This window comes from Aulostomus chinensis, chromosome 17 (assembly GCF_037954235.1).
Source record: "Aulostomus chinensis isolate RoL2024-O1b breed Wild chromosome 17, RoL_Achi_v1.0, whole genome shotgun sequence".
Taxonomy (NCBI): domain Eukaryota; kingdom Metazoa; phylum Chordata; class Actinopteri; order Syngnathiformes; family Aulostomidae; genus Aulostomus; species Aulostomus chinensis.
Genome location: NC_141336.1, coordinates 19189375 through 19214685, shown reverse-complemented (window position 1 = coordinate 19214685; position 25311 = coordinate 19189375). Strand labels below are relative to the sequence as shown.

The window sequence follows — 25311 nt, the reverse complement described above, 5'->3', positions numbered from 1 at the left end:
TGCTGCTGTGAGCAAGTAAGCCATTAGCTTCAAGCTAGGCATGTGTGGCTGGCTTTGTCTGCATTGTAGAGTCAGAAAAAGGGGACATAGCAGGAACAAAAAAAAAACATCTTGGTAAGCTCATCTATTTGTGATTACTTTAAAGGCACAATACCCTTCTGGATGAAGTATCACTTTAACAATCATGTCGGTCTGTTTGTAGCAGTCCCCATATTGTTCTGCTGTCCCTCTTGTTGTTAGTAAGTCAAAGCTGTTACGGTTCAACACCGTGTTCAGATGTCATGTCCTCATGAACTGAAAAAAGCACATGCTTCCTCCATCCTTCTCTCACTGTATTAACCAGTCAGTCCCAGATAAGCTTGGTTGTCTTTGTATTCTTGTTATAATCTCCGTCCCAGGTAGCCTGCAGAGACCATCTCCACTTCCTGTTTTTATCACCCCTGTCATGTCTCTTAAATCAATTCTGAAGTAGTTGGTTTTTTTTCCGATTTCGGCTGAACTCGTGTGTGTTTTTGTTGACAGGGCTGTCTGTGCGCAGCGTCTGCTGGAGGGGGGATCATATCCTGGTGGGCACGCAGGACAGTGAGATCTTTGAGGTGGTGGTCCACGACCGCAACAAGCCTTTCCTCATCATGCAGGGTCACTGTGAGGGTGAGCTGTGGGCGCTGGCCGTGCACCCCACCAAGCCTCTGGCAATGACGGGCAGTGATGACCGTTCAGTCAGGTGAAGTTTCGATGGAAGGTTTACAGAAAATATAGGTGTATTTTTTTTAAATTCTTTAAATTACTCAGCCAAGTGTTTTTATGTAGAAATGGAGTTATTGATTACGGTGTTGAAAAACTAATCTGTTTCCATTCTTCTGATGTCTTCTTATTGTCACATCCTTGCTTTATGGATTCATCATGTCAGTTTGGAGCCCGAAACAAAAATATATATCAAAACCACAAATATAATGTTGTATTTAGGGACTGTTCGAGTGAGTATATTGAAGCTCTGGTTGTCTGACTCATCACTCCTGTGCTTCATTTGTTTTATTCCTCCTCCATAAAGGATTTGGAGCCTTATAGATCATGCACTGATAGCTCGCTGTAACATGGAGGAGCCTATTCGCTGTGCTGCTGTGAGCACCGATGGGATTCATTTAGCACTAGGAATGAAGGATGGCTCATTCACCGTTCTCAGAGTCAGGTGGGTACAGGAAGCCTGTGAAAGGTCGACTGCTAATAAAAAGGGGCTCCCTGATATGTCACTTCGTCCGTTTTAGCTCTTTTCTCAAGTTAGATGTCTCATCTTCCCTCCAGAGATATGACAGAGGTAGTCCACATCAAGGACAGGAAGGAGGCCATCCATGAGCTGAAGTACTCCCCCGATGGCGCCCATTTGGCTGTCGGCTCCAATGATAACTCGGTGGACATCTACAGTGTGGTGCAGAGGTACAAGAAAGTGGGCGAGTGCATTGGTTCCAGCAGTTTCATCACACACATGGACTGGTCTACAGACAGCAAGCATCTACAGACAAATGACGGCAGCGGCAGGAGGCTTTTCTATAGGATGCCAAGTCAGTGCTGCACCTCGTAAAGCTACATCACACATGTTTGCTGTGAAATGCCTGACATAAATGTTTCCACAGAGATGCTTTGAGAGATGAATGTGTCTTCTTTCTTTAAGGTGGGAAGGAGGTGACCAACAGAGAGGAGTTGAAGCTGGTACAGTGGGCTTCGTGGACATGTGTATTGGGCCCTGAGGTTAATGGAGTATGGCCCAAATACTCTGATATCAATGATATCAACTCTGTGGATGCCAACTTTAACAATCAAGTCTTAGTCACAGCTGACGACTACGGATTAGTCAAACTTTTACGATACCCATGTGTAAAAAAAGGTAAGGAAAGTCTGTTAGTCTGTGCAGAACACAAGGTCTCATACTGGTGTTGACTCCATTACTTACATGTTTATTCTTGATTGCAGGTGCAAAATTTAAAAAGTATTTAGGTCATTCAGCCCACATAACCAACGCTAGATGGTCACATGACTACCAGTGGGTCATAACTATTGGTGGGGCAGATCACTCTGTGTTCCAGTGGAAGTTTGTTCCAGAGAGAAAATCTAAAGAAGCTCTACATATAGCACCACAAGGTAAGCTATTTTTTTTTTTTATTACCACTATTTAACTATAAAACTGGGATTTTTACCAGAAAGGCTGAAAGGGCAGATTAGGAGGCAGTTGCCCTGAAAGTTACCAACTATAAGGAGTAGATGCTCCTCTGCTGAGTCCTCCCATGTTGCACCACCGTGTTTTTACAGTAGCCCAGAATAGACAAACCAAACATTATTAGATTTTATGCTGAAGTGGTAGCTTCAGTTTCATAGGAAGAATGCAGTGCAACTTGACCGCTAGATGCCATTAAATCTTACGCACTGACTCGATAGTACACTGACTTGTTAGTAAGGAAAACAGTGGCACTTCATTTGTCTTGGAAGCTCCAAATACAATCTCCTCACAATGTAATTTGTGCTGACGGGGCTTAAAACTCCAATTATCTCTTCGTGCTGCTTTAGTGTGCTCACAGTTAGCTCGTTAGTTAGCTTACAGAACAGTAGTTCATATTTGTGGCGGAAGCAAAGAAGAGAAGGAAGGAAAAATGAAAATAGTTGTGTTACGTGTAACTGCAGTTTAACACAAGTGCTAATGGGTGCAGCTCGTGAAATGGGATCTATCATAAGCAGTAAAGCTGTTATAGAAGAACACCAAACAGCTCACTCCTCTTTGGTGTGCTTTATGAAATATAAATCACTCATGTATTAGTCTTGGGGAGACCCAAATGCATAAAAAATTTGGAATGTTGGTTGAATTATATATCAAGGACAGGACTCTGTCACGTGAGGTGACACTAGGGAGACACTTATCCTCTGTCCCTGAGTAACCGTCTGGTTTGTCTGCAAATGTTCCTAAGTTTTTATCCACTGGAACCACCTGAAAATATCCATGTCATGAAGAATAATATTAATAAGAATTTTTACAGGAAACTCCTTTGCTAGCAGACTCCATACAGTTACCTCAGGCCCTAATTAATGGGTTTAGAAGTGGCTGGTAGGCAGATTTAGTTGCCTTCACACAGATGTTTCGAGTCTTGTTGTTGAGCTAAACTAAATGTCTGCTCGCTGTAGCTGATGTTGCACAAGTACAGTCGAAAGTACTTTTGCAACTTACAGAAAAGAAATGTGGTCTACTCTGTTATTTCTACTGTCACTGTGGTCCTGTGGTATCCCTTTACAGAAATAACATGCGCTTATTTAGATTATGTGCAACCGTACTCCTCCCAAGAACCTCACGGTCTTGATGTGTTAAACTGCGGTAATGTACTTAAGTGTTCTCTTTCCACGCAAATGACCATTTTTCATAATTTCTATAAATCTCTCCAAAAGCAACAGCCAGCACATTAATTAAGACAAAGTCAATAAAAATGAACGAAGCTTGGAGAGCATAATTGCATTGTCATTCCCAGGTCATTTTTTTCTTTCCAGAGATGGAGAGCAGATGGGCTTTCTGAAATGAAAACACATACTAACTGCTTCTCCTTTTAATTTTCCTAATGGATCTTGTGAGGAGCTGCCCTAAGCTGCCAGTTCTAGTTATTGCCTTGTCTTGGCACCGCTTCACTGTGCTACATCAGCATTTTCATACATTTGCCTCAGGCGATGTCACTGTAAAGCGGCACTGCTTGATAAATGGGAGATGTCACAGTATTATTACATGATCGACCCTCACTCCCGCCCAAACAAGATGCAATGTTTTTTGCCCTGGATGCGCAGGGGGATATTTGTCCGATTTGAAAGGGAATTATTTTACTGTCTAGCTGTGATGCAACCTTGTTTCTACTTGCAGAGACCTTGGCTGACTCTAACAGTGAGGAATCAGACTCTGACCAGTCAGATGTTCCAGAGATGGACTCAGAAATTGAGCAGGAGACGCAGCTCACATATCGACGACAGGTTTGTGATGACAGCAGCCTCGCTTGTGTCCCTGAATACAATTAGATGGTTTTAAACAGAGAATGTGCTCACTTTTTCACATAAATTCAGGTTTATAAAGAAGATCTACCTCAGCTTAAAGAGCAGTGCAAAGAGAAACATCGAGCAACAGCGATGAAGAAGAGAGAGAGAGCGCCTGGGAGTGGGGTGAAGCTGCACTTCATTCACGGGCAAGCTTACTAAAACATGATGCATGAGAAATTCCCATGAAGTTAAAGTTGTCTTTTCTCATATAGATGCCAAATAAAGCCCATCATGTTTTGTGTGCAGTTACAGGGGCTATGATTGCAGAAGTAATCTCTTCTACACCCAGACCGGAGAGATCGTCTACCATGTAGCTGCCATCGGGGTTGTGTACAATAGACAGCAGAATACCCAGCGCTTCTACATGGGCCATGACGATGACATCCTCTGTCTGGCTATCCATCCCCTCAAAGACTTCGTAGCAACGGGCCAGGTAGCTGCCAACATTTTTTATTATGAGGTCTTATTTAAGTCAAGTTTTAATAATGAGATTATGTAAAGACTTTTAATATTTTGCTCTGTCCAGGTTGGTCGAGATTCCTCCGTCCACATATGGGACACAGAAACATTAAAACCTATGTCTGTGTTGAAGGGTTTCCACCAGCTTGGAGTATGCGCTCTGGACTTTTCAGGTAGCACCCAACACAGTGTCCTGACAGTCCTGTGAGATCCTCACAGATTCAACAGAAAACACTTTTTAGTTTTACAAAGGAACAGAAATTCACTCAATTTAAAAGCACTTTTCCGCTGTCTTTTAGTTTTTCCGACAGCATCGAGCTAGCGATTCCCTAGACGGATGCAGCGTTTCATTCTGCGTGTCAGTGAATCACCTGCCATAGATCAAACCCACCAGGCCTCTTTCATGTTGCAGCATACAGTGATGCGGTTGTATTTCCTCCTCCACAGCTGATGGCAAACGTCTGGCTTCGGTGGGTCTGGATGACAATCACACCATTGTGCTGTGGGACTGGAGGAAGGGCGAGAAACTCTCGGCCATGAGGCGAGTGCAGTTGTATGACATTTTTTTCCACGCAAGTAGGTTTTGAAGTACCAAAAAAATGGCTTTGACAAACCTCCTTGCTAATTCTAATCATTGGAGCTCCTTTGCATTAAATATGTACATCAATACATGAGGATTAAATTGAAGCCACTTTGCTGTGCAGGGCTGACAGAGTGATTGATGGAGTAGAGGAAAGAAAGGGAATTACCTTTTAGATTAAGAGGCTGCTCTGCTGCGACACTTAAGCCTGCCAAGGTTTGAATGGTTATAGTAGGAATGTGCCCCAAGGCTCCAACTCTATCTATAATTAAAGAGGGTGAGTTTGAGTATGAGATGACAGATTATATATTTTTTTAAAAAGGACACCATGGTTCTGAGTTACCGTAATCATACATAAAAGCAGATAGCTGCAAAAAATTAAAAAATTAAAAATAAATTGTGGTAACGGATCATGGTTGCTAATAAAATCTGGACCAGAGAATCTTTAATGTTCATAAAAGATAAAGCACTTTAAGAAAAGACTTACTCTAGTTTGTTTGTTCTGTTGGAGGAGTATCCAAAGCAACAAGATTAAATGTGACTGCCTGAATTCCTATACTGCTGGAGCCAGATGGTAGCTGCTTACATAGGATGTAAATGATACATGCGACCAGATATGAGGTCCAGGCCCTTTTAATGGATACCCTCGCCAGACATGCATATCTGGAACCAAAATTTTCAATTTCACAGCGGATAAACTTGCACAACGTGGAAACTAGGAGAAGAGAAGAACATCTGGGTCTCAGAATGTCTTTGCTTTGTTGGTCGTCCGACTTGATGTTCACATTTAATCTGTTGAAGCTCCCCCTGGCTAGTTTGGAGCTCTGCATGCTGGTTGCTCTCCTGCATGTTGTGCGCCAGCCTCTTACTGCAGCTCAGAGTTGCTTTAATCTCTTTTGCAGACCCCGGTGAGCAGTGCAGGGAGGAGAGCTGACGGGGTGGTGCAGTCTTTATCTGGGAGGGGCAGACTGGCTGTGAGGGGGACAAGGGTGTATATGGGAATATGAGGAGTGGGGTGATATGATGAGGAAAGGCTAAGGTGGTGTGAAAGACAAAAGGGGAGGAGGTCAGGTGTTTTTCTAGCTGCTGCAGCATGAAGGGTCAGATGTCAGGTACAGTTCATCGCTTCAGACGGGGGTGATGTAGTATCAACAGTCAGCAGACAGGAGAACGTCAGCTGAATTCTCATTTACGTGTGTTTGAGTTGCATGTTTGACAAGTGGAAAACATATCAGCTGATAAAATTGACAGTTTTGTGGGAAAATTGCTCCATGAATAAGACACAACACAAACTCAGACAACATATACAAAACAATGCAGTTACACCTCACCTAGAAAAAAAGTTTTAGCCCCTAAAAGTGAAACAGAAGAATAGAACAGAAGAAGGAAAAAGAATGAGGAGTGAAAAATAAAGGGTGTGTGCGTAAGGAGGGAACGTTTGTAAAAATGCTTCAATTCCTTTATCAGTTTTTACCCTGGAGCTTCACACATCTAACCAGTTAATCCTCTAAGCTCATTCTCATCAGGGGAATATCGACTGGACAATTTCAACCAGTTAATACAGTTGAGTGTTTTCTTTTTCTATTAAATTCATCCAGTGTTCACTCTTTTTAACATGTGACACCTATCGGATGGACTGAACACATGAATCATTCAGCTGAAATAGATTTTCTTCAAATACTGTTGACTTGCAGCAAGAAAACATTCATTTTCTTAATAAATACAGTACAACTTCCTTTCAGGCTTTCAGGCTGAACTAATCCACAGATGAAATTTATTTTTGCTCTTTTGTATTTTCTTTCCAGGGGAAGCAAGGACAAGATATTTGTTGTCAAAATCAATCCGTACCTGCCTGACAAGCTCATCACGGCTGGCGTGAAACACATGAAGTTTTGGCATAAAGCCGGTAAGTTCTACCTGACGAACAATGACTCTAACAAGCCCGGCTCTGCCTCAGCTGACTCTGTGTTGTGTTTGTCTTTCAGGGGGAGGGCTAATTGGGCGCAAGGGGAACATGGGGAAGACAGAGACGATGATGTGTGCTGTTTACGGCTGGTCGGAGGAGATGGTGTTCTCGGGCACGTGTACGGGTGACATTTGTATCTGGAGGGACATGTTCTTGATGAAGACTGTCAAAGCCCATGACGGCCCTGTTTTTAGCATGCACGCTCTTGAAAAGGTAGGGGGAAGTTTTCTACAGTCAGAACTTTGTATTTCTGTCCCCTATTTTCTGTTACTGTGAATGTAGAAATATATAACATTATTCAATCAGAATAAAATGAATATCAATATCAGGCTCCGGTACATAGAGCATATTATTTTATCTTCGTAGTGGCAGTTATGTGACATAAAATTTGCTCTGCTGGTGACATTTTCAGTCCAATCAGATGAGATATTTGCCACTTTGAAATGTACCATTATTCTGTCACTGCAGGGATTTGTGACCGGAGGAAAGGATGGTATAGTCGCTCTGTGGGATGACACCTTTGAGAGATGCCTCAAAACCTACGCCATCAAGAGAGCAGTCCTCGCTCCAGGCTCGAAAGGTAAAAATCCTTGCTCTCAATTGTCTTCCACTTTCTTTGGGTAATTGTTGAGATGACGTAACATACAGTATATTATACACAACGAATAACTGGAAATCCATTAAAAAGATTTAAAGCTTTTAGCTGATGAAGGCTGCCTTCTCTGTCCTGATCAATCAAAGACTTCTGACTTCCTGCAATAATCCGTCTCTCTAGGGTTGCTTTTGGAGGACAACCCCTCCATACGTGCCATATCTCTGGGCCATGGCCACATCCTAGTGGGAACTAAGAACGGAGAGATCTTAGAGGTGGATAAGAGTGGCCCCATCACACTGCTGGTTCAGGTGAGCTAATGAGTCATATCTAAGAATATACAGCTCAGGCAGAGCTGTGAAATCTTCAAGGTCTGTTGTGGGGGAAGTTCCTTTTAGAAGAAGGCAGAGGATGCAGTGAAGGGCTGGCTGACATCACAGCAAACATCTTTTCTGCCTTTTTTTTGTCAGTATCATTTTTGTTACAAGATTATTGTGATATCTTTTCTATGGCAATGCGCTCAAGGGTGCTCCATCATTTAATATTGAAGTGTCTTGTGTGTAGACTGGGAAAATGATAACGGTGAGGATGACTTGTTGCAGTGAGATGCGCAGTTGAAGGATGTACAGCAAGTTCTTGTAGGTTTTTCATGAATGTGGCCACCTGGAAGAAGAAAATGATGAATAAAATTATCTGGATTATAGTAAAATGATATCCAGAAATGCATGAACTTTTATATGAAAATTATAATTACCCCTTAAAGATGCAATTAAAAAAGTTATCACCATATTAAGCAGAATGCTGAGGGATTGTGGGCATTGTACTGGTTTGGATCTGATATGTTTCACAAAACAGAAGATTTTAAAGTCGTGTCAAAAATCTGATTAGATAGATGCCTGCAAATCATTTTTACATCTACCATGATTTATTTTTCCACAAACATTGGAGAATAATTTAGTTAGAAAATGCGCTTCACATTACAGTTTACCCTCTAACGTTATAATTAACAGTGGGCTGGATGGAGAGTGAATCTGGATGAACTGTTGATGGAAGATGCAGTCAAGCAGCTTGGGTCTCTATTAAGCTAAAATGTGGGAGGATTAAAAAGTTTAACAGGTTTACTGTGTGAGGATTAAGGGTGAGCACGTCTGACTGCTTGAGAAATCAACTTTACCACATGATATATTTAAATGCAGGAGTTCCTCGTTCTTGTTTCTCATCTTCTGTTATGATGCGTTATCCTATGGAAATGTTAAATTGCAATGCGCATATCAAATGGTGATTCTACGCTGTTTTACAGCCTCACCGAAGAGATGGTCATAAACTAGGAATGAATTGCTGCTGTTGAATGCAAGATTGTTAATTTAGTTAAGTGGCCCTGCAGCGTCCCCGGGGCTCCCCTGTCTGTTGGCAGGCTGAGTGTTATTGATTGGTCTTTTTTAATGCTTTAATATATACAAGCAGATTCTGATGGGAGCGGTGATAAGAGCGGGGGTTGTCCTTGATCGTAAGGACAGCAGTGATGGTATTTTGTTTCTGAAAGAGAAAAAGTCATTTGCTTGCATTGTTAAACCGGATTAAAACCTCCCTCTCTTCCAGTTAGTGGTTCAACCAACTGGATATAACATCTCATTGCTGCTGTGTGTGCACCTGCAGGGTCACATGGAGGGAGAAGTCTGGGGCCTGGCCACTCATCCCCACCTCCCCCTCTGTGCCACCGTCAGTGATGATAAAACCCTGCGCATATGGGACCTCTCCCCAAGCCACTGCATGCTGGCCGTACGGAAGCTCAGGAAAGGTGAGTCACCGACAGATGAGTGTACTTCCCCTCGCCATTCTAGAATTAGCCTGACTGGAAGTTTCAGGCCTCTAATAGACACATTGCCCTCCACAGGTGGCCGCTGCTGCTGCTTCTCCCCTGATGGTAAAGCCTTGGCGGTCGGTCTGAACGACGGCAGCTTTCTCATTGTGAACGCAGATACCCTGGAGGACCTGGTGTCCTTCCACCACCGAAAGGACATCATCTCAGATATCCGATTCTCTCCAGGTCTGTGGTTCACCACTATATTTTCCCAACAGTGCAAAACTTCCCTTTGAAGATCCAGTTTGTGGAGTAAATTGGTTTGCCCTTCAAAGCATCTTAGTTTTAGTTGATTTCTGCAAAGACATCTGGCAGGTATCTCACTAAGTCAGACAAGACGTTGCTGTGGCCTTGACACAAATTGTTGGTCTCTGTAATAAGGCCAGACAGACCACAAGAGAGGAATGAGGGGGGCAAAGTGAAGGCTAGCTACTAAACTCTCTTTCACCCACACACACAGATCCTGTTTTTCATGAATCAAAAGGCCATCAATATGATGCTGAGTAATAAATAATTGTGGTGTGGTTAAAGTATGTCATCAAAGGTTGTTTTTTTTTTCTTTCTTTTTTTCAAATCGTGCCCTCAAAAGAAATAAATGAATACAAATGAAGGGAGCAAAGGAGAGAAGTGAGAGAATGTTATATGAAATGCAGCATATGCATAAATACATGAAATCTTTTGACTCTTCCTCAGACTGCATCCAAGCTCCAAACTTGAAACTGGCACTAAATGTCTGCAAGCTGCACTTGCAACATGCTAACATTATCAGGTCTAACATGCTAATGATCATTTACGTATGAACTCCCTTTATGATCATGTTTACTGTGTTTTTGCTAACATTTGCCAATTAACTTCTTTTTGCATTTATTTGGAAATAATAAACGGAGTCTTAGCCATTTTTTTTCCTTTCCGATAAAAATTCTGATACTTTAACTTACATACTGTATCAGCGGATAGAGAGAACTGATCCAATTCCACTGTCTTAAAAAAAAAAGAATTATTTGCTTAACTGTATATAGTTTACTCTTTGTGTAACATGAACAAAACATAGAGAGAAAGAAGCAGTGTTTCATCATCCGGTTTGACAGTTAAACCAACCTTTTATTGAAGGGTTTTACCAGGAACTGATTTCCTGTATGTACTATTAGCCAGAGATAAGGCTGGAAACGGGGGGAGCTGCAAGGTCCCATTTAAAGGCTGATAAATTGTGTCGTATCAGACTGGTGTATAAACTTGCCAACACCAATCCTTCAATTGTAGTCAGTATTGGGTGCATTTCTTTGACTGTTATTGGAATTCCAACAACTCTTGGAGACATCAGAGTGACTGCAATTTAATTCTCATAGCTAATCTAATGTCTCTATTTTCATGACAGTTATTGACACATTTGACTCTAAAGCACACTTGAAGCGCACAGGAATGTAACGGCTGACTAACCGACTGTCACTGCACAGCCTGTTGCCAGCGTGGCTCTGTGACTGACAGTTTAAGTGTGACTGAGTTTTTCTTTCTCTTTTCTTTGCTCAGGTTCTGGAAAGTATCTCGCAGTAGCATCGGGAGACACATTTGTGGATATTTACAATGTAATGAGCAGCAAACGAGTGGGAGTGTGTAAAGGATGCCTCAACTACATTACCCATCTGGACTGGGACAAGAGAGGTAAATCCTTAAATACACTGTCAACCAGTCATAGATTCTAAATGTCTCTTAGTTAAACATTGCGGTCCTCTGGGTTTTTTCTTTCACAGGGAAGCTACTTCAAGTCAACACAAGTGCTAAAGAGCAGTTTTTCTTCGAGGCTCCTCGCGGCAAAAGGCAGACCATCCCAGCTACGGAGGTAAGCAGGGAGAAGAGGCGCGGTGGCTGTGGTTACAGCAAATTGGCCTACATTTTCCCCTGGGGATCAGAGGAGTCTCAGGGAACGGCAGTGAAGCATTATCACGGCCCACTTTTCAACAGTATCTTTCTAATTTTGGCAGTGGAAGTGGGATGGTGTGTGGTGATAGGTGCGACGTTAACCTTATAAGACGCGCGGTGGAGGAGTATTAAGAAGATAAGGGTCAGTGATAAGTAGATGCAGCAAGGTCGAGGCTCGCTGGAGCCTCAGGCATTCTCACGTCCCCTTGATTCATTCACCTTCCTCTTGCCCCCCCATTCCTATCAGGGATATGCTTTTGATCACTGGATCCTCACTGACAAGATAGAACAAGAGTTTCTGTCCCTGATATCTGGTTTATATTGTATTGATAAAGCCGTTTGACTTAAAGCTATGGAGGGCATCAATGTTGTTTCTGTGGCCTATTTAATTTCTATTTTTATGTTACCATTGGGTTGTTAACTTTGTTGTCCTTGTGTATCTGACTGTGCTCGTTCCTGTTGCATCTTGTCACCCACTCACCTTCCTGTTTTAGGTGGAAAAGATTGACTGGAGCACATGGACGTGTGTCCTGGGGACGTCTGTTGAGGGCATCTGGCCTGTGATCAGTGAGGTCACTGAGGTGACCGCTGCCTGCCTTAGTAATGACAGGAAGGTGCTTGCAACAGGAGATGACTTGGGTTACGTCAAACTCTTCAGATACCCAGTCAGGGTACGCTACAATTCATAATTAGTTTTATAATCTTGTTTTAACATCTCCTGACTCAGCGCTTAACATTTATGCTAATGTGATTTTAATTTTGTGTTTATATCACAAGTGTTAAATAAATGTTTTTCCTTGTGCCCAGGGGAAGTATGCAAAGTTCAAACGCTATGTGGCCCACAGCACACATGTTACTAATGTGCGATGGAGCCATGAAGATAGCCTCTTAGTGACAGTCGGTGGCAGTGACACGTGCCTCATGATCTGGGCCCATGAGCCAGAGAGCCACCGGGAACTCAGACAGTGTGACAGTGAGGAGTCAGACATTGAGAGCGAGGATGATGGAGGTTAGAGAAAAGACACTTATGAAGTCCAAATTTGTAAAACGTCCCTCATTGCTTATCTGCACCACTCCTGTCATTCATCAGGTTATGACAGTGATGTGACTAGAGAGAATGAGATCAACTACACCATCAAGGCCTTATCCACCAACATGCGCCCCATGACAGGCGTCAAACCCCACTTGCAGCTGAAGGAGCCCTCGGTGGATGAAAGGTAATTCTTTGATGACTGCTTTAGGCATTTCAGCTCGACACAGAACAAACTAGAGGTCACTTTGGAAGCGTATACTTCCGCCAAGGTGATATGACGTCATCAGAGCCGGTTCTGGATCAGTTCCACAATCTGATTGATTTGACTCAACCTTAGTTCTTTCATCCTACCAAATTCCATCAAACTATATCCACAGCTCCTGGAGTTATTCTCCTTACATACAAATCAATGCTGGCGATCTCATTACCTCCTTGGTGAAGGTGAAAACATGGCCTCAAGATAAAACCAAACTTGGCTCCTTCAGTCAAAATATCCCTCTTTCCCTGTGTGTAATTCTGTCTCAGCCATATTGAAGTAACTCCGCTTTTTCTGCTTCTCTTCTTTCCTGTAATGGCTGCATTCTGTCCTTCTCCTGCTTCATTCTTTAATTCCATTTGAAGACAAGGGGTGGTCAGGTAAGCTCTTGTGTTTCATGTATGCACACAAGATAAAGCGCAAGACACAGTTGAAATAATTATTATAACAAACTAAAGTGTCCTCAATGAACACGAACAAACATTAGCCAACTTCTGAGGACTCCTAGTGTTCATTAAGTCAACTTTTCTTCTGCTATGTAAAGAATATATTGCAGAGTTTTTTTTATTTTCTGTGGGAAACCTGAATAAGTCCTGGCTGAGAAAATACATTTCCTTTTCGGGGACAAAAATGATTTAATTGTGTGTATCTCGCATCTCTTCGGTGAACACCAATCAGCTGCAGTTCTTAGTGAATCACGCCACTGTTATTCAAATATAGAAGAAAGGGGCTTAATTTGAATTTTGAAAGTGGTAATTCTTCTCTAAAGCAGTCGTTGTGTTCCTTGCTTCACTAGATAAATTCAGGTGATGCCGGGGTCCACAAAGACCATCTAGAAGTAGATATAATACTATAGAATCACTGTTGAACTGTCTTACATCAATCTCTCTTCGATCGTTTTTTTTTTTTTCTACTATACAGGCGTCCATGCAGCATCTTCTAAACAAAGGTTGTCCTTGAATTGGATTTTGGTCGTCATGGTTACAACATAGCGCTGATGACTCTCCTCTCTGTCCTCAGTGGCTGAGATGTTGCATTGAAGTGTGTGTCAACCGAGAGTAACAGCGAAGGCTGTTAGAAACCTTTTGTCTAATTGTTGCTTTCTCTTTATTACTGCTGCCATGAAGGGGCTCAAGGTAAGATAACACACACCAGGTCACACACTATGATGGTACTTTATACTTTCATCACAACGGTACTTCATATATGTCTTATTATGATAAAGGCAGCAGATGAGACTTGATAGTTTTACATCTTGGCATGACTACCATTCTTAGCGCTAAGCTAACAAGAAACGTAATCATTCATAGGTACACCAATTACATTATTCACTGTTGTCTGTACTGTTTCATAATTACTGCTTATCCTATTTTATCTGATTTTAAAGGAACATGCCAACTTTTCCACTGCGTGTGAATTATGGAACTGAGACCTACAGAAACTGGCTGACTTCTAGTTAGCTTTACGCTATGAATTGTAGTGGTTGGTAAGTGTTAGCAGACCCCCCCCCCCAACTTGCTGGCTCAGCCTCTTCAACCCTTCGGTCCTCCAGAAGTAATACTCCTCATCCTGACATACAAAGTCGGCCATGTTTAGTAACAAGAGTCGCTCCTCTAGTTGTCAGTGTTTAGTGGCTGAAGTTTTTTTGGTGCTGTGTCAAATCACTGCACCTCATCAGGAAAGTTGTTCCCACTATGGTTTTAACATTCCGATCGCATGCATTTTTAAAATGTTACTTCAGTCTTTCATCGTGATATGCACGGTACTAATTTTACAAATTTTAGGCAAAGGTCATTTCGGTGAAAAGTGTATATGGTAACTTTTTACTGAGGTATGTTAACACTTACCACTCACTACCAGTCATAGCTAATTAGCGGTCAGCTGGTCTCTGTCTGCCTCAGCTCCCTAACACACACACACACACACACACACACACACACACACACACACACACACACACACACACACACACACACACACACACACCTCAGAGAGAGGACACTATCTTCTTGTCTGACTTTGGGAAGGATAGCAAAGCGAAAAAAAATTGACATGTTTCTAGAAGGCAACAAAGAGTAAAAATCTCTTAATTTTCACCCAGAATACCACTAAATCCTGATCATAGAAGTGATGTATTTGAATCAGTCTATATCACTGCTTTGTTCACGATATGTGTGAAAGTCAGACAGCTCTAGGTCTGTTCTTGTCGAGCTCTCATTAAAGGAATGGTTTTGTGCTGCATTAATAACTTTATCCTAAAAAGAATATACAAAACATATTTCTTTACATAAAGCATCAGTTTGTATCTGTATGTGTGCAGCTGCTTATGGAATACTTTCATATAATATCAGGATTTTAATCAGCAGCATGACAAGCAGCCCTCCTCTGTTTCAGACCGCCTGTCAGCAGAGCGCTGCCACAGCCCGAGAAGCTGCAGACCAACAACGTGGGAAAAAAGAAGAGACCCATTGACGTAAGAGGAGTGATCTCATTTTAAACCCAATAAGATAAGAGACGTGTACAGATGTTGCACATGATGTAAACACTGCCAACCTGTCTCTGTCAGAGCAATGAATCATTCACGTGCTGGTATCCAACACGATGATTCCAAATAGCCTCTCTGGGGACTCTGATGATGTTCTAATCAAATGATGACATCAGCTGACAGTCGGCTCTGAACATCTTGGTTGTCATGGTGTCGACCTCTCTGACTTTCTGAAGGTCTTTTTCTGACTTTCCCACAGGACCTTGTGTTGGAGCTGGTGTTTGGTTACCGTGGAAATGACTGCCGTAACAATGTGCACTACCTGAACGAGGGGGCGGACATCATCTACCACACGGCCTCGGTTGGCATCGTGCTGAACTTGACAACCTGTAAGTTTGGCTAGAGGAGAGTTCTGAGTTCTGAGTTCTGTTTCCTGACATGCCATATTCTTGGTGTCTGTGTGTGTTTTTCTGCAGCCTGCCAAAGTTTCTACGTTGAACACAGTGATGACATTCTGTGCCTGACAATCAACCAACATCCCAAATTCCCCAACGTGGTGGCAACTGGCCAAGTAGGTACGTTTGTGAGAAGTTGACCTCCTGTGTCACCAGCTGCCTGTTTTTTCCTTCCCTGTAGCGTTTGTTGTGCTCTGTGCTGAGGGATTAACATACATACGTACCTCCAAGTACATTAATAGCGACAGGATCACCATGTATACTGCATTTTTCATTTAAGTAAGGAGCCAGAGAAACACATACTAACTCAAACTTTTATTATTAAGCTTCCTGTATACATATAACTTCAATAATAAATCATAAAGGTGAACCCCGCCTCTCGCCCGAAAACTGCTGGGATAGGCTCCACCCCCCCCTGAAACCCTTTAACAGGATAAGCAAAAGAAAATGGATGGAAAAAATAGTAAAATAAGTTACCTCATTAACTGTATAGAGCCTTTTTTTCAGTATACAGTGTTCTGCAGAATGTTTTAAAAAATATGTGCCTTTATGTCAGCTAATTTGATTTTCCTTCTTTCTAGGTGATACCGGTGACATGTCAGGTAAGAGATTTATAATTAGCACTCGTGCTTTTTACTCATGAGTTGCTGCCATCTAGTAGCCGTGTAATGCAGTACACATCCTGGCCTCACGCAGGCTGTTTTAGAAGTAGTTATATTTTAATTTAGGTTCCATTACATAATTATCTGAAAAACGTAACCCTTTTAGATTCACATGTTTTCTTCAGTTTGAATTTCTACCTCTTGTTATTCACATTTGTCTAAAAGTCTATGTTGAATGCATTCAGTGGACTTTATATCTGACATGAGTGACAATGGAAGCAAGGAAAGAATTAGTATGTTCCTGTTATGGGAGATTAATTGGGTTCATTTCCCTCTACGGCAGCCACATCTCCATCTATTCATGTGTGGGATGCCATGACCAAGCAGACGCTGTCAGTGCTGCGCTGCTTCCACGCAGGTGGGGTTTGTTCCGTCAGCTTCAGCGCCACAGGCAAACTCCTGCTGTCTGTTGGCCTGGACACTGAACACACCATCACCATCTGGAAGTGGCAGGAAGGTGAGAATGCATCTGAGGAGAGATATCTAGAGACAGTCTTAAACTTGATCCACACTTTTTTACTGCCCTGCTGTTTGTCTTTCAGGTGCCAAAGTGGCCAGTCGGATCGGTCACACCCAGAGGATCTTTGTGGCAGAGTTTCGGCCTGACTCGGACACACACTTTGTGTCCGTGGGGATCAAGCATGTGCGTTTCTGGATGTTAGCCGGTCGAGCTTTGCTCAGCAAGAAAGGTGTATTGAGCTCCATTGAGGATGCCCGGATGCAGACCATGCTCTCTGTGGCATTTGGAGCTGTAAGTGTCTACCAAAAATATGAAATGTTACTTTCAGTCTATTTTTGGATGCATTTCTCATTGATTTTGAGTTAAAACCAATGTTTTTTTTTTTAATCTTTAAAAGTTTGATTTGAATCTGTTCATCTGAACCCCCTTCTGCTTGTATGTGCTGTTGAATTGTTGTTGCATTGTTCGCTCTGCTCTCTTAGGCCACTAGATTAGTGCAGATTTGTTTTCTTTTCAGAATAACTTGACATTTACAGGTACCATAAGTGGGGATGTGTGTGTGTGGAAGGAGCACATTCTAGTCAGAATAGTGGCCAAAGCTCATACAGGCCCCGTGTTCACCATGTACACCACACTGAGAGACGGACTCATTGTCACCGGTGGCAAAGAAAGGCCGTAAGTATTGCTCTGCTACACCCGCACACTCGATCATACACTGATGTCATGTGTAAAGGAGGAGGATTAAACGGTGTGGTTTCTTTGTAGGGTCAAAAGCCTTTTTTTAAATTGTTTGGGGGGGGGGGGGGAAATTACAGGATATTGAGGCAAGCTATCGTCACCCATCGAAAAATAAATGAGGTAAAGGGCACAAAATGAGCCGCAGTTGCATGTGGAGGGAGAGCAGGAAACAAAGTATTTAAATGAAAGAAAGAATCTGCTCAGTTTTCTCATTTTGAAAGGAAATGCGCTGCACTCCTGCATCTTCGTTGCACAACAAGATCAGATTTCTGATCCAAAAAATGGGCTGTCAGCACTCAAGTCAAAATAAAATACCTGAAGTATTTTTTACTGTGCTACATTTTGTCAAGCCTATTTTTTTTTAGTGTGAGAAGGTCAAAAATTCTATCGCAAGAGCAAAGTCATTGCAAGAAATAAGAGCGTACTGACAAAAAAAAACAGAGAACATCAGCTACATTTGTGATTAAAGAGATGCATCACCTAAAAAAAAAAGGGGTGTTGCCAAGTACTCACAAATAGTTGTCTTGAGTTCGTCAAGATGTCCTCTTATTGTTGCATCATTTCTGTGCGACTCCAGAGTGCAGAAAGAGCCAGCTATGTATATTTAGCTTGAAGCTAGTGGTGCTCCGTAGCTGTCAACTGCAAAAAAATCTCCAACTACAAACACTCGGTCTCGTCCTCCGATGTCATCCATGTCTTTTTTTTTATAGAGCTGTACGCTCAGTTACCCACAAAAGCTTTGATTTGAGTTGGAAAGAGATAACGGGCTAAATATAACACTTCCTCCTCTGCTCTTGTTCACAGTAGGTTCAATATTTGAATACTTGGATATCACATTCTCCTCTGTTTAACAGATAACATAGAGCTTTCTAACTAACAAGTGATGACTGTCTTCTGTCATCGGTTCCATTTATTTAATAGAACGCGCTAATGAGCAACAATTTATGTATTCTTTTTTTTTTTTCCAGCTGACATTTGAGAAGTCAGAGCAGAGACACAAACGGGTGCTCTGGATATATTTAACTGGTAATAGCTTTTTCGCAGTAGACATTTAGCGATTGCGTGTGTGTGAGTCAGGTCTATAACTCATGTCAGTGAGACAGTGAGAGCTCGCAGCAACAACGGCAGAAGCCTGGCGCAACTAAATGGAATTCAGCCGTGGTTTTATTTACAGCTGCAACGTGCAGTCATGTTGTCAGGCTTCTCTAGTTTAACATTCTCATCTATGTTGTTTTTTTTGTTTGTTTGTTTTTTACTTATTTATTGTGTTAACATCTTATCTTCCCGTAATCTTGACAGTAAATTTATTGATTCTTTGGCTGTAAATAAATGTTGAATTGAATCCCTTTAGATACGCCTTCCTCTTTTTGTGCAATGGACATTAACTTCAGCGCAAACCTACACTAGGCTTATTCATATCCTGCTGAAAGATAGTCTTTAGCTTAGTTTTATCAGCTGCAGTCGTTATTCTTCCTAGTGTCAGACACACTAAAAATTAAAGCATAATATTACAGCAGGAAAATGTTCAGTGATTTTGAATGGCCTACATCTTTGGGGGTGAATCAGGTTTGTGTTTTCATCTGCAGGTCTAAGGAGGGCGGAGCTTTGAAGCTCTGGGATCAGGAGCTGAAACGCTGTCGAGCCTTTCGATTAGAGACCGGACAGATCATAGACTGTGTTCGCTCTGTGTGCAGAGGCAAGGTAGGACACCAAAATTACATCACCTGACCAACCTCTCAGGTTGTCTGTATTTAATGTATATTTCTCGCTTCAGGGTAAAATCCTTGTGGGAACCAGGAATGCAGAAATCATAGAAGTTGGGGAGAAGAATGCAGCGTGCAACATCTTGGTGAATGGACACATGGACGGGCCTATTTGGGGTTTGGGCACGCATCCGTCCAGAGACGTGTTCCTGTCTGCTGCAGAGGACGGTACTGTACGGCTGTGGGACATCCCAGAAAAGGTCTGTAGCCTCTTTGAAATGATTTACAGCACCATTTTATCAACGTTTACTGTTGATTTCTCATCAACTACCTGATGACGTTGCGTGGCCTTGTGGGGAAACAGAAGATGCTGAATAAGGTGAACCTGGGCCACCCGGCGCGCACCATCAGCTACAGCCCCGAGGGAGACATGGTGGCCATCGGCATGAAGAACGGAGAGTTCATCATCCTGTTGGTGGCCTCTCTCAAAATCTGGGGCAAGAAAAGGGATCGGCGCTCCCCTATCCAGGATATTAGGTGAGAATTGTGTAGTAGTTTGATCTCAAACTGGTTTAAGATGATATATGGAGGAAGTTTATTCCCTCACTCCCGCACAAAAGAGGGTATTGGCCTACTTTTTCAGTTTTTGCCCTCAAGTGTGTTTCCATTCACTTTTTCCTCATTAGCGAAGACAGTGAAAAGACATGAGCAGTCCCAGCTGACACAATCAGGGTTGCACCCTCACCTTCGGTTATTAAGGCTCATAATGGGCCAAAAGATAAACCAACCTGTGTGTAACATTCATGACAAATGACATTTTGGACTACACATAGAATGACTAATGTATTTTTCCTGTTCTATATTTTGTCAAGCATGATTTTTTTTTCGTGTAGGAAGGTCAAAAATTCCATCACAAGAGCAAAGTTATTGCAAGGCATACTGACACATGTATGAACTTGGTGAAAATGATAACCTGAAAATGAATCCCAGACTGGATGGAAAACCATCATAAAGATAAGTGAGATGTGAGTCATCAGTTTTTCGACAGTTCAGGGACAGTGTTCTGGCACAGGCAGGTGAGAAGGGAATTGCAGTAGTCAAAGTAGTATGATAAATTCTTTTCTATGGCTCATTTTGTGATACAACAGACCTGAGTTTGGGGATATTCCTGAAATAAAAAGCTGGGGAAACAAGATTGGGCCAGTTCAGGTGCGTGTTGAAATATGAGAGTCGATAAAAAAAGCTGTCCTTGTTTGTATGTTGTTTTTTTAAATGTTATGGTATTTATATGATCTATTACAAGTTTTAGATCAAAAACAGAGACATTTTTCACCTAAATGGGTCAAACACTGGGGAGCAAATGAACTTGAAGGTCACTCCATGTCTCTCTAAACAGGTTCAGTCCAAATTCTCGGTACTTGGCGGTGGGTTCCACTGAGAGCGCCGTGGACTTCTACGACCTGACGCTGGGCCCCCAGCTGAACCGCATCAACTGCTGCAGGGACATCCCCAGCTTCGTCATGCAGATGGACTTCTCTGCTGACAGCACTTACATCCAGGTACAGACACGTGCGTAAAGACCCTTGTGTGTCTGGTTCACCTCTCACCACCTCCCACCCCCCACTGCCTTGACCAGATATCCACAGGTGCTTACAAACGACTGGTGTACGAGGTGCCGGCTGGGAAGCAGGTCACTGAGCAGTCTCATATTGACAGGATCACCTGGGCCACCTGGACAAGGTGAGAGCTGCTGTGTCATGTTGTGGATGTTGGAGGAGGAGGAGTCTTGAATTTCCGGTCAACATTGTTCCTGTGTGTCCGTGTCCAGTGTCCTTGGGGACGAGGTCATGGGGATCTGGTCCCGGAACAGTGACAAAGCAGACGTCACCTGTGCCTGTGTGTCCCACTCGGGCCTTAATGTCGTCACAGGCGATGACTTTGGAATGGTAAAGCTGTTTGACTTCCCATGCCCAGAGAAGTTTGTAAGTATGATCAAATACTATTACTGTTATTACTGGATGTGGTATTTCTTCTGTTTTTGATTTGATGAGAAAAAGATCTGATCATCTTCTTTTACAGCCACAAAGTGTCAGATTTCAAAATGCCTGTTGTAGGCGCCCCCCGGTGGTCATTTAATGAAGCATAACAGTTTGAAATCCCCTTAAATAAATACCCAACACAAGTGAAAGGGCTGAAAACAAGCCCGTGCCACAAGAATCGTATTTTTTTTCCTTAAACAATAACCTACACCATCAGATGGGCTAAATTATATAAAAGATTATACACATAATTTAAATGAGTGAATGAGTGATGAATGATTTAGCCCTTAATTTAGTCTTACTGATTGCTGTTTGTAACTCTTTGACTCAAACCAGTGAAAACACACCTGGAACGATTCTTTGCAAGAACACAGCAGATTGTTTGAAGGCTGTTGTTCCGACCAGGACTGTTCTCAGACTCTACAGGTGCATGTTTCTAGCGTGCGACTGACTATACTTTGTTATGCGGTGATGTGGATGTGATCTATTTCAGGCCAAACATAAACGCTTCCTGGGCCATTCTGCTCACTTGACGAATATACGTTTCACAAGCGGAGACCACTTTGTCGTCAGTGCCGGGGGAGACGACAGAAGGTATGGCACAGCTTTGCGTAACAGTTTAGTCGGCAAGTGACGAATATCAAGCTGTGAATTCTTTCTTTTATCGAATTTCTAGCCTCTTTGTGTGGCGGTGCGTCCACGCTGCCCACTGAGGGTCACAACTGGACCATGCTGGGTCATGTGATTGTCTCCCAGCGGGAAGAAGCTTGTAAAGGATGCGATCAACAAAGGAAAATCTTGTAAATGAGGAAATCAGAATTACTGCCTCCAAAACCAGGTGCATGCATATGTACAAGGCGTGTTGTGAACACAGGTGGCGTGAATACAGCCCTGCTCTAACATCACATCATCACTGAAACATCTCGATATTTATGTGCGTATCATTTCGGTGATGGATCCTTCTTTTTTTTTAATTTATAAGAATGGTTGTTAGGAACTCATGCTACTGACGATGCCATTTTGAAACCATGTAGCAAATTGAATTAGCCTTAATCTGAGTGTTATGAGAGTTTGAATTCTTCTTTTGTATTTCACTTTTTTTTTTTTTTTTTGGATCATTTGGTCATTTGTATGTTCTATTTTTACTGGTGATTCCAAATCCTGTGGCCTTCCTCCTGAATGTAACATCCACTGTTATGTTCTGGATGTCAGCATGCCAAAGCATACTATGCACTGTACACCCGACCTGGTCACTGTGTTAACCCCCCCCCCCCCCCCTTCCCCCCATGGTTCACTTAACGGTGCGTTTATGTGGTTGTGTAGTCGACTGGCTGACGTGAAACCTCCCTCACCAGTGTTCCCGCTCATGACATGTTAACATGTGCAGACAAGTGTTTGTGGTTAATGGGTGTGCATGGCTTACCGGAAGACAATCCGTCCTAACCAAACTCCTCAGAAAATAGCTGTAAATTGATGTTATAATGCAATTATTTCAGTCACTTTTCAGTGTGCTGCTATGATGTATTATTGTTGCATTTTCATGAAAGGTGTGACTTTTTTCAATGTTTTGTGTAATCAGATATAAACGGAATGTTTTATCAGAGAGAAAATATGAGAAATCAGAATTATTCCTGTATTACTGAGACTAACTACACAACAAATGTTGCTGCATATTTTGATTTACATTACACCAGTGTAAATATCATTTGTAGATATTCTTTTTGTATATTTTTTGTGAGATATTTCTTAAAGAAATTCCACTTTAATAAAAAAAAAAAAAAAAAAGGCAACCGTGTGCTGGGGTTTCCAGTTGTGAGTGTACAGTGTTCACCGGGAGGTTCAAGGTGCTCAAACTAACCAATCAATAAACAGAAACACTTCCTGGTTGCTCTTTCATCATTCTGATGTCATCGTGCAGTGACCCAAAGGAGCATTATCGAAACATTTTTACTGATGCTGGTTTACATTAAAACAACAGGACAACTGAAGTTTGCTCAACTTTATTTTAATTCATAAATACGTTAAAGCATTTTTGTGGCTTATTTACATGTTTACAACTCAGCGAACTGTCGAACAAGCAAAACAGCATAAACACTAAACAACACCTCCGCGTTTGATGAGTGATGTCACACCTAAAAAACACAAAGCAAGCTGGAAGAGGAAATCAAAAAAGTCAGAGATAATCCAATATAAGAGTCAGATTTTTATGTTTATTATTATTATTATTATGTACAGCCAACCGAAGCTCAAACCTGTCTTTGACCAAATCAGAAATCTGTTGATTCATCTCTGTGGTAATTTTGAACTAGCAAGAATCGATTATATATGGTGAAATGTGTTTTGAAACTAATATAATGACAGCAGTGTAGTGAATGTGACCAAGCAAAACAGCGGGAGTGAGATCATAATTTGACGGAGAAGGAGCTGCCGCAGGAGCAGCCATGATCCGCTTGAGGATTTTTGAGCACTTGGAAGGTAGAGCGGATCAGTTCTTGAGTGAAATCCACCGTGGCACCTTTGACAAACTCAAGGCTGTCCTGGTCCACGATGATGCCCACTCCGCCCTGCTCAAACACTCTGGAAGCAGAGAAGAGTGGATTTAAACAATAAATATGAACTCTTAAGGGTTTCCCAAAATGTGGATTCATAGAATAAAAGTTCAGCTCCTCCTGATGTAACATTTCTATCTCTTTATTCCGGGCAGTTGAGCACCTTCGCCGGTCCGCCCTGTCTGTGTTCAAGCAGCTTAAGTCATCAGAAAACAGAACCACAGCAAAAATTAAGAACGTGTGACCACTAAGTCAAAGGAACAAAAGGAAGGATTGCTGTACTTAAAATGAACTGAAGCACATCCTTTGATTTTCTTATTTAATTCATTCACCTCATGATTACATTCTGATGATGACTGAGCTTCATTCGACAAAATTGGATTCAGAAAAATTTGATGAAATGAAAAGATTTCTGAGGAGAGTTTACCTGTCGTCTTCGTTCCTGATGTTGTCGACAGAAAACTTGTACTGGAACCCGGAGCAGCCTCCTCCCTCCACATGTATTCTCAGATACTCGCCCTTCTCCGTGATCTCTCCAAGTCGCTGAATTTGAAAATAACCAACTTATCAGCTGATAGAAGATTACCTCTTATTGATAGATAGATAGATAGATAGATAGATAGATAGATAGATAGATAGATAGATAGATAATCAAATATTCTATGATCACCAGAGTTCCACTGTGATTACACTTCTTTGGCCAATATTTAAACAAGCTTATGTAATAGTCACATCTCCTACAGGCAGACAAGTAATAATTTTTAAGTCATGTTGGTGCAATGATAGTAGGCTACTTGCAGAGCCAATGACTGAAGGAGAGAGTGGAATATTTTACAGTAGAATTGTCCAGTATAAAAGCAATAGATTTTCTGTCTCTGAGGCAGGTTTGAATACAGAACCTCCAAATGTGTATCATTCAGCCACGAGACCGTGTTCTCACCTTCACACAGGACTCCGTGAGGTGGACTTTATCTTCAGATGAACCCAGCGACTCCTCAGGCTTCTGCTGCGTTGAGGCGCTGCTGAAACGTCGAGGACCCGATGTATAAAGGGGCTGGATGCTTGGAGCGGGACGATGACACTGTTGTATCGCTGGGACGTTACTCAGAAGAGTTGAAGCCCTGTAAGACGTTTAAGTTAATATCAGACAGGATGTCAGGTGGTACACGGTTGTTTTGACCCTGGCTGGTTAGCTAACGATAGCTGTAAACACGCTAGTAGCTGGCTAACTAACAGCTCAAAATTCAACTTAAACACAAGTTGGCTTTAAAATATCCTTCCCAATGTCTACGGGAAACACAGAAAACCCGTTACCTAGCAAGGCTGAATACTTTTAACTTTGACGCAGCAATCATTGCTCCTCTAACGAGTGACATCTTCCATAACAAATGTTAGGAGGTTCCGCCCCAAACCTTCGCCAAAGAAAGCCATCACACGGATTGGCGAAAACGCCTGTCAGTACATAAGATACGCCCATATTGTGACGATAAATTAAATGAT

At 42.1% G+C, this 25311-nt stretch overlaps 2 protein-coding genes across 3 annotated transcripts in view; one reads left to right on the top strand and one right to left on the bottom strand.

The window, feature by feature from the left end:
• The window catches only part of eml5 (EMAP like 5), a 39663-nt gene extending 16558 nt beyond the window's left edge, over positions 1 to 23105 (top strand). For both annotated transcript variants that reach the window (XM_086182347.1, XM_086182346.1), the window contains 38 exons: positions 523 to 724; positions 1052 to 1189; positions 1303 to 1559; positions 1670 to 1882; positions 1969 to 2136; positions 3887 to 3993; positions 4084 to 4202; positions 4303 to 4489; positions 4583 to 4688; positions 4963 to 5056; positions 6901 to 7001; positions 7081 to 7274; positions 7530 to 7641; positions 7837 to 7964; positions 9310 to 9451; positions 9548 to 9700; positions 11042 to 11173; positions 11263 to 11351; positions 11926 to 12102; positions 12239 to 12440; positions 12522 to 12648; positions 13086 to 13100; positions 13848 to 13856; positions 15115 to 15193; positions 15465 to 15594; positions 15682 to 15780; positions 16242 to 16262; positions 16606 to 16779; positions 16865 to 17073; positions 17300 to 17457; positions 19107 to 19221; positions 19295 to 19483; positions 19588 to 19760; positions 20620 to 20782; positions 20860 to 20963; positions 21052 to 21205; positions 21756 to 21856; positions 21939 to 23105. In XM_086182347.1, coding sequence (XP_086038473.1) covers positions 523 to 724; positions 1052 to 1189; positions 1303 to 1559; positions 1670 to 1882; positions 1969 to 2136; positions 3887 to 3993; positions 4084 to 4202; positions 4303 to 4489; positions 4583 to 4688; positions 4963 to 5056; positions 6901 to 7001; positions 7081 to 7274; positions 7530 to 7641; positions 7837 to 7964; positions 9310 to 9451; positions 9548 to 9700; positions 11042 to 11173; positions 11263 to 11351; positions 11926 to 12102; positions 12239 to 12440; positions 12522 to 12648; positions 13086 to 13100; positions 13848 to 13856; positions 15115 to 15193; positions 15465 to 15594; positions 15682 to 15780; positions 16242 to 16262; positions 16606 to 16779; positions 16865 to 17073; positions 17300 to 17457; positions 19107 to 19221; positions 19295 to 19483; positions 19588 to 19760; positions 20620 to 20782; positions 20860 to 20963; positions 21052 to 21205; positions 21756 to 21856; positions 21939 to 21975 — 5078 coding nt within the window. In that variant the 3' untranslated portion in view covers positions 21976 to 23105. The remainder of the gene's footprint in view (positions 1 to 522; positions 725 to 1051; positions 1190 to 1302; positions 1560 to 1669; positions 1883 to 1968; positions 2137 to 3886; positions 3994 to 4083; positions 4203 to 4302; positions 4490 to 4582; positions 4689 to 4962; positions 5057 to 6900; positions 7002 to 7080; positions 7275 to 7529; positions 7642 to 7836; positions 7965 to 9309; positions 9452 to 9547; positions 9701 to 11041; positions 11174 to 11262; positions 11352 to 11925; positions 12103 to 12238; positions 12441 to 12521; positions 12649 to 13085; positions 13101 to 13847; positions 13857 to 15114; positions 15194 to 15464; positions 15595 to 15681; positions 15781 to 16241; positions 16263 to 16605; positions 16780 to 16864; positions 17074 to 17299; positions 17458 to 19106; positions 19222 to 19294; positions 19484 to 19587; positions 19761 to 20619; positions 20783 to 20859; positions 20964 to 21051; positions 21206 to 21755; positions 21857 to 21938) is intronic.
• Positions 23106 to 23251: 146 nt separating this feature from the next.
• Positions 23252 to 25260, bottom strand: isca2 (iron-sulfur cluster assembly 2). Its single transcript, XM_086183286.1, has 4 exons — positions 25126 to 25260; positions 24752 to 24932; positions 24239 to 24354; positions 23252 to 23839 (listed from the first exon to the last, which is right to left on the bottom strand). Exons 1-4 carry the CDS (start codon positions 25185 to 25187, stop codon positions 23665 to 23667), a joined length of 534 nt encoding a protein of 177 aa, XP_086039412.1. The 5' UTR covers positions 25188 to 25260; the 3' UTR covers positions 23252 to 23664.
• Positions 25261 to 25311: the final 51 nt, after the last annotated feature.